At 46.9% G+C, this 13,376-nt stretch overlaps 1 protein-coding gene across 1 annotated transcript in view; it reads right to left on the bottom strand.

The window, feature by feature from the left end:
- The window catches only part of LOC115459041 (replication stress response regulator SDE2-like), a gene marked incomplete at its 3' end in the record, with an annotated part of 28,740 nt that extends 16,380 nt beyond the window's left edge, over positions 1-12,360 (bottom strand). The window contains exon 1 of the mRNA XM_030188904.1: positions 12,259-12,360. Coding sequence (XP_030044764.1) covers positions 12,259-12,360 — 102 coding nt within the window. The remainder of the gene's footprint in view (positions 1-12,258) is intronic.
- Positions 12,361-13,376: the final 1,016 nt, after the last annotated feature.

A 13,376-nucleotide genomic window follows, 5' to 3' on the forward strand; every position in this document is an offset into this window, starting at 1 on the left:
GTCGCCCTTCGCGGCACCTTTTCCAATTCTACTATATCTTTCTTGAGATGCTGCGACCAGAATTGAACACAGTACTCAAGGTGCGGTCGCACCATGGAGCGATACAACAGCATAACATCCTCACACCTGTTTTCCATACCTTTCCTAATAATACCCAACATTCTATTCGCTTTCCTAGCCGCAGCAGCACACTGAGCAGAAGGTTTCAGTGTATTATCGACGACGACACCCAGATCCCTTTCTTGGTCTGTAACTCCTAACGTGGAACCTTGCATGCTGTAGCTATAATTCGGGTTCTTTTTTCCCCACATGCATCACCTTGCACTTGCTCACATTAAACGTCATCTGCCATTTAGCCGCCCAGTCTCGTAAGGACTTCTGTAATTTTTCACAATCCTGTCGCGAGTTAACGACCTTGAATAACTTGTGTCATCAGCAAATTTAATTACCTCGCTAGTTACTCCCATCTCTAAATCATTTATAAATATATTAAAAAGCAGCGGTCCTAGCACAGACCCCTGAGGAACCCCACTAACTACCCTTCTCCATTGTGAATACTGCCCATTTAACCCCACTCTCTGTTTCCTATCCTTCAACCAGTTTTTAATCCACAATAGGACATTTCCTCCTCTCCCATGACCCTCCAATTTCCTCTGTAGCCTTTCTGTGAACAGCTATGTAGATAATGATGAAGAAAAAGCAAATCTGCTAAATAGATACTTTTGTTCTGTTTTCACTGAAGAAAATCCTGGAGGACAGCGATGGACTGGCAAAAGTACAAATGAAAATGGAGTAGATATAGCACCATTCACGGAACAGAGTGGTATAAACAACTTGAAAAGCTAAAGGTGGACAAAGCCATGGGACCGGACAGGATCCACCCCAGGATATTAAGGGAGCTCAGAGATGTTCTGGCGGGTTTGTTTAATAAATCATTGGAAACGGGAGAGGTTCTGTGGGATTGGAGAACGGCGGATGTGGTCCCTCTTCACAAGTGGTGATAGAGGGAAGAAACTGGAAACTACAGGCCGGTAAGCCTCACTTCAATTATTGGAAAAGTAATGGAAGCGATGCTGAAGGAAAGGATAGATTTCCTGGAAGCCAATAAGTTGCAATATCCGAGACAACATGGTTTTACCAAAGGTAAATCGTGCCAAAAGAATCTCATTGAATTCTTTGACTGGGTAACTGGAGAATTAAATCAGGGATGTGCTATAGACATAATCTACCTACATTTCAGCAAAGCTTTTGACACGGTTCCCCACAGGAGGCTCTTGAACAAACTGGACGGGCTGAAGATAGGTCCTGAAATGGTGAACTGGATTAGGAACTGGTTGACGGACAGACGCCAGAGGGTGGTGGTAAATGGAATTCGGAGGAGGGAAAGGTGAGTAGTGGAGTGCCTCAGGGATCGGTGCTGGGTCTGATTCTGTTCAATATATTTGTGAGTGACATTGCTGAAGGGTTAGAAGGTAAAGTTTGCCTATTTGCGGATGATACTAAGATCTGTAACAGAGTGGACACCCGGGAGGGAGTGGAAAACATGAAAAAGGATCTGCGGAAGCTAGAAGAATGGTCTAAGGTTTGGCAATTGAAATTCAATGCGAAGAAATGCAAAGTGATGCACTTAGGGAGTAGAAATCCACGGGAGACATATGTGTTAGGCGGGGAGAGTCTGATAGGTACCGACGGGGAGAGGGATCTTGGGGTGATAGTATCTGAGGATGTGAAGGTGACGAAATAGTGTGACAAGGCAGTGGCCGTAAGTAGAAGGTTGCTAGGCTGTATAGAGAGGGGAGTGACCAGCAGAAGAAAAGAGGTTTTAATGCCCCTGTATAAGTCGTTGGTGAGGCCCTACCTGGAGTATTGTGTTCAATTCTGGAGGCTGTATCTTGCTAAGGTTGTAAAAAGAATTGAAGCGGTGCAAAGAAAAGCTACAAGAATGGTATGGGATTTGCGTTACAAGACGTATGAGGAGAGACTTGCGGACCTGAACATGTATACCCTGGAGGAAAGGAGAAACAGGGGTGATATGATACAGACGTTCAAATATCTGAAAGGTATTAATCCGCAAATGAACCTTTTCCGGAGATGGGAAGGCGGTAGAACTAGAGGGCATGATATGAGATTGAAGGGGGACAGACTCAAGAAAAATGTCAGGAAGTATTTTTTCACAGAGAGTGGTGGATGCTTGGAATGCTCTCCTGCAGGAGGTGGTGGAGAGGAAAACGGTAACGGAATTCAAACATGCATGGGATAAACATAAAGGAATCCTGTTCCGATGGAATGGATCCTCAGAAGCTTAGCCGAGATTAGATGGTGGGAGGTGGGGGATAGTGCTGGGCAGACTTATACGGTCTGTGCCCTGAAAATGACAGATAGAAATCAAGGTAAGGTATACACAAAAAGTAGCACATATAAATTTATCTTGTTGGGCAGACTAGGTGGACCGTGCAGGTCTTTTTCTGCAGTCATCTACTATGTTACTATGAGGTACCTTGTCAAACGCCTTTTGAAAATCCAGATACACAATATCAACCGGCTCCCCTTTGTCCACGTTTGTTTACTCCTTCAAAGAACTGAAGTGAATTGGTCAGGCAAGATTTCCCCACACAAAAGCCGTGCTGACTTGGTCTCAGTAATCCATGTCCTCGGATGTGCTCTGTAATTTTGTTTTTGATAATATTTCTAAATCCGTCTGTTCATCCTGGCCAGGCGGACGGTGGTACACTCCTATCACTATCCTTTTCCCCTTTACACATGGAATTTCAATCCACAGTGATTCCAAGATGTGTTTTGTTTCCTACAGAATTTTCAGTCTATTTGATTCAAGGCCCTCCTTAACATACAATGCTACCCCTCCACCAATTCGATCCACCCTATCATCACTATAATATAATTTGTACCCCGGTATGACAGTGTCCCACTGGTTATCCTCCTTCCAGCAGGTCTCGGAGATGCCTATTATATCTAATTTTTCATTAGGGCTTGCTAGAGAGGTAAACTTCCTGGACGAAATCAAGGACTGCTTTACGGAGCAGCTGGTACAGAAGCCAACAAGAGAAGGAAAAATTCTCGATCTGGTCCTTAATGGAGCGCATGATCTAGTGTGGGAGGTAATGGAGATGGGGCCGCTTGATAACAGAGATCATAATATGATCAGATTTGATATTAGCTTTGGAGTAAGTATATACAGGAAATCCAATACGTTAGAGCATAACTTTCAAAAAGGAGACTATGATAAAATGAGAAGAACGGTCAAAAATTTACACCATGCGTGAATGCTGTTCAAAAATACCATCCTGGAAGCCCAGGCCAAATATATTCCATCTATTAAAAAAGGAGTGAGGAAGACCAAATGACAGCCGGCATGGTTAAAAAGTGAGGTGAAGGAAGCTATAAGAGCTAAAAGAAAATCCTTCAGAAAAGGAACCGACTGAAAATAATAAGAAACAGCATAAGGAATGGCAAGTCAAATGCAAAGTGCTGATAAGGAAGGCAAAGACGGACTTTGAAAAAAACATTGCGATGGAGGCAAAACACATAGTAAAATTTTCTTTAGGTATATTAAAAGCAAAAGAAGCTGGCAAAAGAATCGGTTGGACCACTAGATGACCGAGGGGTAAAAGGGACAATCAGGGAAGATAAAGCCATCATGGACAGATAAAATGAATTATTTGCTTCAGTCTTCAACGAGGAAGATTTGGGTGGGGTGCCGCAAATGGTATTCGAAGCTGATGAGTTGAAGAAACTGAATGAAATCTCTATAAACCTAGGAGGATGTAATGGGGCAATTTGACAAACTGAACAGTAGCAAATCTCCTGGACCGGAGTACTGATAGAATTGAAAAATGAACTGTCAGAACTATTGTTAGTAATAAGTAATTTACCTTCAAAATCGAGCATGGTACCAGAAGATTGGAGGGTGGCCAATGTAACGGCGATATATTAAAAAGGTTCTAGAGGGGATCTGGGAAATTATAGACCGGTGAGACTGAGGTTGGTGCCGGGCAAAATGGAAGAGACTATTATAAAGAACAAAATAACAGAGCATATTCAAAAGCATGGATTAATGAGACAAAGTCAACATGGATTTAGTGAAGGGAAATCTTGCCTCACCAATCTACTACATTTCTTTGAAGGGGTGAACAAACATGTGGATAAAGGGGAGCCGGTTGATACTGTGTATCTGGATTTTCAGAAGGCGTTTGACAAAGTACCTCATGAAAGACTCCAGATGAAATTGGAGAGTCATGGGATAGGAGGTAGTGCCCTATTGTGGATTAAAAATTGGTTAAAAGATAGAAAACAGTAGGGTTCAATGGTCAGTATTCCTAATGGAGAAGGGTAGTTAATGGGGTTCCCCAGGGGTCTGTGCTGGGACCGCTGCTTTTTAACATATTTATAAATGATCTAGATATGGGAGTAACTAGTGAGGCAATTAAATTTGCTGATGACACAAAGTTATTCAAGGCTGTTAAATCGCAAGAGGATTGTGAAAAATTACAAGAGGACCTTACGAGACTGGGCGTCTAAATGGCAGATGATGTTTAATGTGAGCAAGTGCAAAGTGATGCATTTGGGAAAGAGGAACCCAAACTATAGCTATGTAATGCAAGGTTCCACGTTAGGAGTCACCGACTAAGAAAGCGATCTCGGCGGCGGCATTGATGATACGTTGAAACCCTCTGCTCAGTGCGCTGCGGCAGCTAAGAAAGCAAATAGAAAGTTAGGTATTATTAGGAAAGGAATGGAAAACAAAAGTGAGGATGTTTTAATGCTTTTGTATCGGTCCATGGTGCAACTGCACTTCGAATACTACATCGTAACATAGTAGATGACGGCAGAAAAAGACCTATACGGTCCATCCAGTCTGCCCAACAAGATAAACTCTTATGTGCTACTTTTTATTTGTACCTGTCCTCTTCAGGGCACAGACCGTATAAGTCTGCCCCGCACTATCCCCGCCTCCCAAACACCAGCCCCGCCTCCCACCAATTGGCTCTGGCACAGACCGTATAGGTCTGCCCATCACTATCCCCTTCTCCGAATCACCAGTCCCGCCTTCCACCAACGGCTCTGGCACAGACCGTATAAGTCTGTCCAGCACTAGCCCCGCCTCCCCCCACCGGCTCTGCTACCTAATCTCGGCTAAGCTCCTTAGGATCTATTCCTTCTGAACAGGATTCCTTTATGTTTATCCCACGCATGTTTGAATTCCGTTACCGTTTTCCTCTCCACCACCTCCCGCGGGAGGGCATTCCAAGCATCCACCACTCTCCGTGAAAAAATACTTCCTGACATTTTTCTTGAGTTTGCCCCCCTTCAATTTCATTTCATGTCCTCTCGTTCTACCGCCTTCGTATCTCCGGAAAAGGTTCGTTTGCGGATTAATACCTTTCAAATATCTGAACGTCTGTATCATATCACCCCTGTTTCTCATTTCCTCCAGAGTATACATGGTCAATTCTGTGTTCAATTCTGATAGACGCATCTCAAAAAAGATATAGTGGAATTAGAAAAGGTACAGAAAAGGCTGACGAAAATGACAAAGGGGATGGGATGATTTCCCTATGAGGAAAGGCTGAAGCGGCTAGGGCAGCTTGGAGAAAAGACGGTTGAGGGGAGATATGATAGAGATCTATATAAAATAGTGGAGTGGAACGGGTAGACGTGAATCGTTTGTTTACTCTTTCCAAAAATACTAGGACTAGGGGGCATGCGATGAAGCTACAAACTAGTAAATTTAATACGAATCTGAGAAAAAAGATTTCTTCACTCAACATGTAATTAAACTCTGGAATTCGTTGCCAGAGAATGTGGTAAAGGCAGTTAGCTTAGCAGGGTTTAAAAAAAGGTAAGGACAGCTTCCTTAAGGAAAAGTCTCTAGACCATTATTAAATTGACATGGGGAAAATCCACTGCTTATTTCTGGGATACCTAGTTTGTAAGGATTTAGTGTTAAAAAAACTTCAAACTTTATTAAATAGCATTGCACGATTTATATTCATGGTTTCAGTTGCATTGGTTGCCAATCCAAGCGCGAGCTGTCTAAGCTTTGTTACCTTGTTTTTCAAATTTTGCACGGTGAAATACCAGAGTATATGGTTGTGGTAAAACAAGGCTTTTTAAGCCCCTGAACTGTAATGTTTTCATGCAGTGTTATTTCTCTTTTTTGGTCAGCAGGTGGTGTTTGTTTTGTGTTTTAAGGCTGTTGCAGAGAAGCCTTGAGGAAAAAATATTCTGCCCTGTTATTGGCCAGATTCTTGCAAAAGCTACTGCTCTGGATGACTGCAGCAGTACCAGGGTCCCTTCCCCATTCAGTATTTTTTGGTAGTGTTAGGAGATTAGCAGTGTGCTGATGGCGGCTGATAGTGGCCCTCAGACACCGGATATGCCTGACCTAACACAAGAGCGATCGGATGTCCTCAAGGAGTTGGAGTGGCAGGACTTGGCTGTGTGGAGTTCTCTCGGGGTGAAAGCAGAGGCTCGTGAATTGGAAGGCCAGATGCCACACCAACTGAGATCCGGCAGATCTACCTGGTAGAGCAGTAGCAGCTAGACCAATAGCGACGAGAGGACCGGGAAGAGCGAGAGCAGCTAGGCCAGCTGCAGCGTGAAGAACGTGAGCAAGAATTCCTGCAGCAGTAAATGAGATTAGAGATGGAAGTGGCTCGTATTCAAAGTTCCAACCCAACCCCTGCGCTAAGGCCAGAGGTAGGAACCACAACCCGGATTGGAAACAACCAGTTTCTGCAATTTGATGATACGCAATGTGATATTGATGGATATCTAAATGCCTTTGAGAAAATTTGCCACCTCAATGAGATTACCAAGAAAGACTGGGTGCGCTACTTGGGAGGAAAGCTCAGTGGTAGAGCATTTCAGGCATTGCAAGGGCTGTCCATGGAGACATGCTCCCAGTTTGAGGAGGTGCGCAAAGCTTTGCTGAAGCATTATGCCATTGGAGATGCACAATCAAAACCTGATGCAAGTGTTTCCCTCCTTTAATTAGGAAACTTGACAGTTCCGACACTTAGTAACTAAACAAATCTTTAAAAATTTATGGTTTTGACCTATATTGTGAACGTGCCCCAGGTGTGTGGACCCAAAGGGCTTGGATGTTTCACTTCTTTAAGTAACCTGTCCCTCCAGACACTGCTGTAAGCTATTCTAAGTATGATGGTGAGCAGTTCTCTTTAAAAAAAAAAAAAAAGTTAACCTATGAATACATTTAAAGGTTATTTCTCTACAGGTCACCTAAAGTGTGCACTAAGCACAAATTGTATAATGTAAATTAAGTGTTTAGCTTTCATTATACGTGTTGCATTAGGCGTGCTTGCTCTATGAAGGAGTAAATGCCTGCAACTAAATACAACTAACAGTATTCTAAAAGCTTAACACACAAGGGGGAAATGTGACTTGATATACCGCCTTTTTGAGGTTTTTGCAACTACATTCAAAGCGGTTTATGTACATTTAGGTACTTATTTTGTAGCGGTCGACACATCCCTCTCGCTGCTTACCCGCTATAGAACTACTAGGGAAAGGGAAATGAGACTTGATATACCGCCTTTCTGAGGTTTTTGCAACTACATTCAAAGCGGTTTACATATATTCAGGTACTTATTTTGTACCAGGGGCAATGGAGGGTTAAGTGACTTACCCAGAGTCACAAGGAGCTGCAATGGGAATTGAACTCAGGCTCAAAGTCCACTGCACTAACCACTAGGCTATTCCTCCACTACTACTACGGCACAGACACGAGAGGACATGAAATGAGTTTGAAGGGGGCCAGACTCAAGAAAAATGTCAGGAAGTATTTTTCACGGAAAGAGTAGTGGATGTTTGGAATGCCCTCCCGCGGGAGGTGGTGGAAATGAAAACGGTAATGGAATTCAAACATGCGTGGGATAAGCATAAAGGAATCCTGTGCAGAAGGAATGGATCCTCAGGAGCTTAGTCAAGATCGGGTGGCAGAGCCGGTGGTGGGCGGCAGGGCTGGTGGTTGGGAGGCGGGGATAGTGCTGGGCAGACTTATACGGTCTGTCCCAGAGCCAGTGGTGGGAGGCGGGGCTGGTGGTTGGGAGGCGGGGATAGCACTGGGCAGACTTATACGGTCTGTGCCAGAGCCGGTGGTGGGAGGCGGGGCTGGTGGTTGGGAGGCGGGGATAGTGCTGGGCAGACTTATACGGTCTGTGCCAGAGCCAGTGGTGGGAGGTGGGGCTGGTGGCTGGGAGGCGGGGATAGTGCTGGGCAGACTTATACGGTCTGTGCCCTGAAGAGCACAGGTAGAAATCAAAGTAGGGTATACACAAAAAGTAGCACATATGAGTTTATCTTGTTGGGCAGACTGGATGGACAGTGCAGGTCTTTTTCTGCCGTCATCTACTATGTTACTACTACTTATCACTTCTAAAGCGCTACAAGGCATACATACATGAAAAAACAGTCCCTGCTCAAAGAGCTCACAATCTAAATTGGACAGGTAAACAGAACAATCCCAGTCCAGGTCCCCCACACCAATCCTCATCCTATCTATGCAGACCACTCCGGAATGTCTCCAACCTCATTTCCATTCCCCTCCTCTCCCCCTCCTCCCTCCCCTTCTCGTGCGCCCTATGGAATGCCCGATCTATCTGCAACAAACTCTCCTTTACCCATGACCTCTTCATCTCCCATTCTCTCCAACTCCTCGCCCTAACTGAAACTTGGCTCACCCCTGATGACTCTGCCTCAGTCGCGGCCCTATGCCATGGAGGCTCTCTCTTCTCCCATTCTCCCCGCCCAGTTGGCCGCGGTGGCGGTGTCGGGTTACTACTTTCGCCCTCCTGCAGTTTTCAACCTCTCCTCCTACCGCAGTCTCACTGCTTCTCATCCTTTTAAGTTCACTCCATCCGTCTATTCTACCTGCTGCCACTCAGAGTTGCAGCCATGTACCGCCCCCCTGATAAGTCCCTATCTTCCTTCCTTACCGACTTCGATGCCTGGCTCTCCATTTTTCTTGAGCCCTCATCCCCATCCCTCATTCTCGGAGACTTTAACATACACGTTGATGACCAATCCGACCCTCACGCTTCTCAGTTCCTCACTCTAGCATCCTCCTTCAACCTCCAGCTATGCTCCACCACCCCTACTCACCGAGACGGCCATTGTCTTGACCTCGTCCTCTCCTCTACCTGCTCACCCTCCAATTTCTGCACCTCAGCTCTTCCTCCCTCTGTCCATCACCTGATCACCTTCACACCATCACCCTTCCCTGCAGTCCCGCCCAACACTAACCACTACTTCCAGGAATCTCCAGGCTGTCGACCCTCCCACCTTATCCTCCATTATCTCTAATCTCCTCCCTTCCATCATGTCCTCCGAGTCTGTGGACAAGGCTGTCTCCGCTTACAATGCCACTCTCTCCTCTGGACACCCTTGCACCATCCATCTTCCGTCCCACAAGACGTACTAATCCTCAGCCCTGGCTGACCCCTTGCATCAGTTACCTTCGCTCCTGCGCCCGATCTGCTGAACGCCTGTGGAGGAAATCTCGTACCCATTCAGATTTCCTTCATTACAAATTCATGCTATCCTCCTTCCAGTCCTCCTTATTCCTTGCCAAATAGGACCATTACACCCAATTGACCAATTCTCTTAGTGCCAACCCTCGTAGTCTCTTCGCCACCCTTAACTCCCTCCTCAAAGTGCTCTCCGCTCCCACCCCCCCTCACTTTCACCTCAATCACTTGCTGACTACTTCCGCGACAAGGTGCAAAAGATCAACCTTGAGTTCACTACCAAGGCACCTCTTCCTCTTCACCCTTCAACCCTCTCCCTCAACCAACCAACCCAGGTCTCTTTCTCCTCCTTTCCTGATATCAGCGAGGAGGAAACCGCCTGCCTTCTTTCCTCCTCGAAATGCACCACTTGTTCCTCTGATCCCATCCCCACCAACTTACTTAACACCATCTCTCATACTGTCACCCCCTCTATCTGTCATATCCTCAACCTCTCTCTCTCCACTGCAACTGTACCTGACACCTTCAAGCACGCCGTAGTCACACCTCTCCTCAAAAAAACATCACTTGACCGTACCAGTCCCTCCAACTACTGCCCCATCTCCCTCCTACCCTTCCTCTCCAAAATACTTGAGCGTGCTGTTCACAGCCACTGCCTTGATTTTCTCTCCTCTCATGCCATCCTCGATCCGCTTCAATCCGGTTTTCGCCCTCTACACTCGACAGAAACGGCACTCTCTAAAGTCTGTAATGACCTGTTCCTTGCCAAATCCAGAGGCCACTACTCCATCCTCATCCTCCTTGATCTATCCGCTGCTTTTGATACTGTCAATCATGATTTACTTCTTGCCACACTGTCCTCATTTGGGTTCCAGGGTTCTGTTCTCTCCTGGTTCTCCTCCTATCTCTCCCACCGCACCTTCAGAGTACACTCTCATGGATCTTCCTCCACCTCCATCCCGCTCTCTGTTGGAATTCCCCAGGGATCTGTCCTTGGACCCCTTCTTTTTTCAATCTACACCTCTTCCCTGGACTTACTGATCTCATCTCATGGTTTCCAGTATCATCTTTATGCTGATGACACCCAGCTATATCTCTCCACACCAGACATCACCGCGGAGACCCAGGCCAAGGTATCGGCCTGTTTATCCGACATTGCTGCATGGATGTCCAACCACCACCTGAAACTGAACATGTCCAAGACCGAGCTTATCGTCTTTCCACCAAAACCCACTTCTCCTCTTCCTCCACTCTGTATCTCAGTTGATGGCACCCTCATCCTCCCCGTTTCATCTGCCCGCAACCTCGGAGTCATCTTCGACTCCTCCCTCTCCTTCTCTGCGCATATCCAGCAGATAGCCAAGTCCTGTCGCTTCTTTCTCTTTAACATCAGCAAAATTCGCCCTTTCCTCTCTGAGCACACCACCCGTACTCTCGTCCACGATCTCATTACCTCTCGCCTTGACTACTGCAACCTACTCCTCACTGGCCTCCCACTTAGCCATCTATCCCCCCTTCAATCCGTTCAGAACTCTGCTGCCCGTCTTATATTCCGCCTGAACCGATATACTCATATCACCCCTCTCCTCAGGTCACTTCACTGGCTTCCAATCAGATACCGCATACAGTTCAAGCTTCTCCTTCTTATCTACAAATGCACTCAGTCTGCAGCCCCTCATTACCTCTCTACCCTCATTTCCCCTTACGTTCCCGCCTGTAACCTCCGCTTACAGGACAAATCCCTTCTCTCAGTACCCTTCTCCACCACCGCCAACTCCAGGCTCCGCTCATTCTGCCTCGCCTCACCCTATGCTTGGAATAAACTTCCTGAGCCCTTACGCCAAGCCCCCTCCCTACCCATCTTCAAATCCTTGCTCAAAGCCCACCTCTTCAATGTTGCTTTCGGCACCTAACCTTTATACCTTTCAGGAAGTCTAGACTGCCCCTATTTGACTGACTGTACATTTGTCCTTTAGATTGTAAGCTCTTTGAGCAGGGACTGTCCTTCTATGTTAAATTGTACAGCGCTGCGTAACCCTAGTAGCACTTTAGAAATGTCAAGTAGTAGTAGTATAAGAGGTAAGGGAATTAAAGAGGAGGGGATAGAAGGGTACAGGGTAAGTGAGTAGTAGAACATGATAGACTACCTCCTCTCAGTACCCTTCTCCCCCACCGCCAACTCCAGGCTCCGCTCATTCTGCCTCGCCTCACCCTATGCTTGGAACAACCATCCTGAGCCCTTACGCCAAGCCCCCTCCCTGCCCATCTTCAAGTCTTTGCTTAAAGCCCACCTCTTCAATGCTGCGTTCGGCACCTAACCCTTACCGTTCAGTGAATCCAGACTGCCCCAATTTGACTGCCCCTATCGGACCGACCGTTCACTTGTCTTTGAGCAGGGACTGTCCCTCTTTGTTAAATTGTACAGCGCTGCGTAACCCAAGTAGCGCTCTAGAAATGTTAAGTAGTAGTAGTAGACTAGTGCCTAAATGCAGTTACGCACATTAGCACCACTCTGTGCCAAGTCACAACTGCTACCCGCATGCAAAGGTGCACAAAAGATACGGAGAGGGCAAACACATTTAGAGCAGCTCTTGAAAATAAATGCCTAAAAGTGATGCTCGCACCACCTTAGCCTTAAAACGGCAATTTCTCCCTCCTGAAGAGAAACGGTTTCAGCTCTGGCCGGGCCTAAGTTTATGAGGGAAGTGCTGAGGCGCTGGAGCCCGAGCAAGTCCACCCTCCCCGTCCTTACCGTGCCTCGAGCATAGGCGGAAAGCAGATCCCCACCGCTGCCCCTCAACTGCACCGCCGAAACCCTCCCACTGAGCGCGTCTCTCACCAGCACCGCCGCCATATTCGCGGCCGCTCTGCGCAGCCGCCGTAATAATCCGTCAGCTGTCTACCGTGAGTGACGTAAGAAGCCCAATCGCAATGAGGATGTGACGCGCATCAAACCCCAGTCACGTGGCTGGAGGGAGGGGCGGGGCGGGGCGGGGCGGGGCAGCCACAGGAGGTTTTTATGATGGACTGCGTCGTGTGACAATCTGGGCTAAAGGCAATGGGCGGAGCTTCCGCCATATTGAGTGACCCTAAATATTCGCATATCAAAACCAATAGCAAACTTGTTGTGAGGTTTGTATTATTTTAGTAGAGGAGTGTGTGTTAGTCCACGCTTAAAGGTTATCAATAGAAATCAAACAAAATAAAACATGGAAAAGAAAATAAGATGATACCTTTTTTATTGGACATAACTTAATACATTTCTTGATTAGCTTTCGAAGGTTGCCCTTCTTCCTCAGATCGGAAATAAGCAAATGTGCTAGCTGACAGTGTATATAAGTGAAAACATTCAAGCATTACTATGACAGTCTGACAGGGTGGGAGGATGGGGGTGGGTCGGAGGTATGCATGGGGACATCAAAGCATATCATTGATATTCTAACAGGGTGGGTGTGGTCAGATCGGAAATAAGCAAATGTGGTAGCTGACAGTGTATATAAGAGCAGGGGCGTATCTGCGTGGGGCCGCAGGGGCCTGGGCCCCCGCAGATTTCGCCCTGGACCCCCCTACCGCTGCCAACCCTCCCCCTCCGTTGCTCGCCTACCTTCGCTGGCGGGGGACCCCAACCCCCGCCAGCCGAGGTCCGCGTCCTCCTGCCGCTGCCGGCTGCCTTTGGTGCTTTCATTTGTCCATTGAAGCTGGCGCCGATGAAAGTTTCTTTTGAGTCTGACGTCGCTGCACGTTGTACGTGCAGGACGTCAGACTCAGAAACATTTTCTGAGTCTGACGTCCTGCACGTACAACGTGCAGCGACGTCAGAGTCAAAAGAAACTTTAGTTGGCGCTAGCTTCAATGGACAAATGAAAGCAC

The sequence above is a fragment of the Microcaecilia unicolor genome, unplaced genomic scaffold (genome assembly GCF_901765095.1).
Source record: "Microcaecilia unicolor unplaced genomic scaffold, aMicUni1.1, whole genome shotgun sequence".
In the NCBI taxonomy this organism is placed as follows: Eukaryota; Metazoa; Chordata; class Amphibia; order Gymnophiona; family Siphonopidae; genus Microcaecilia; species Microcaecilia unicolor.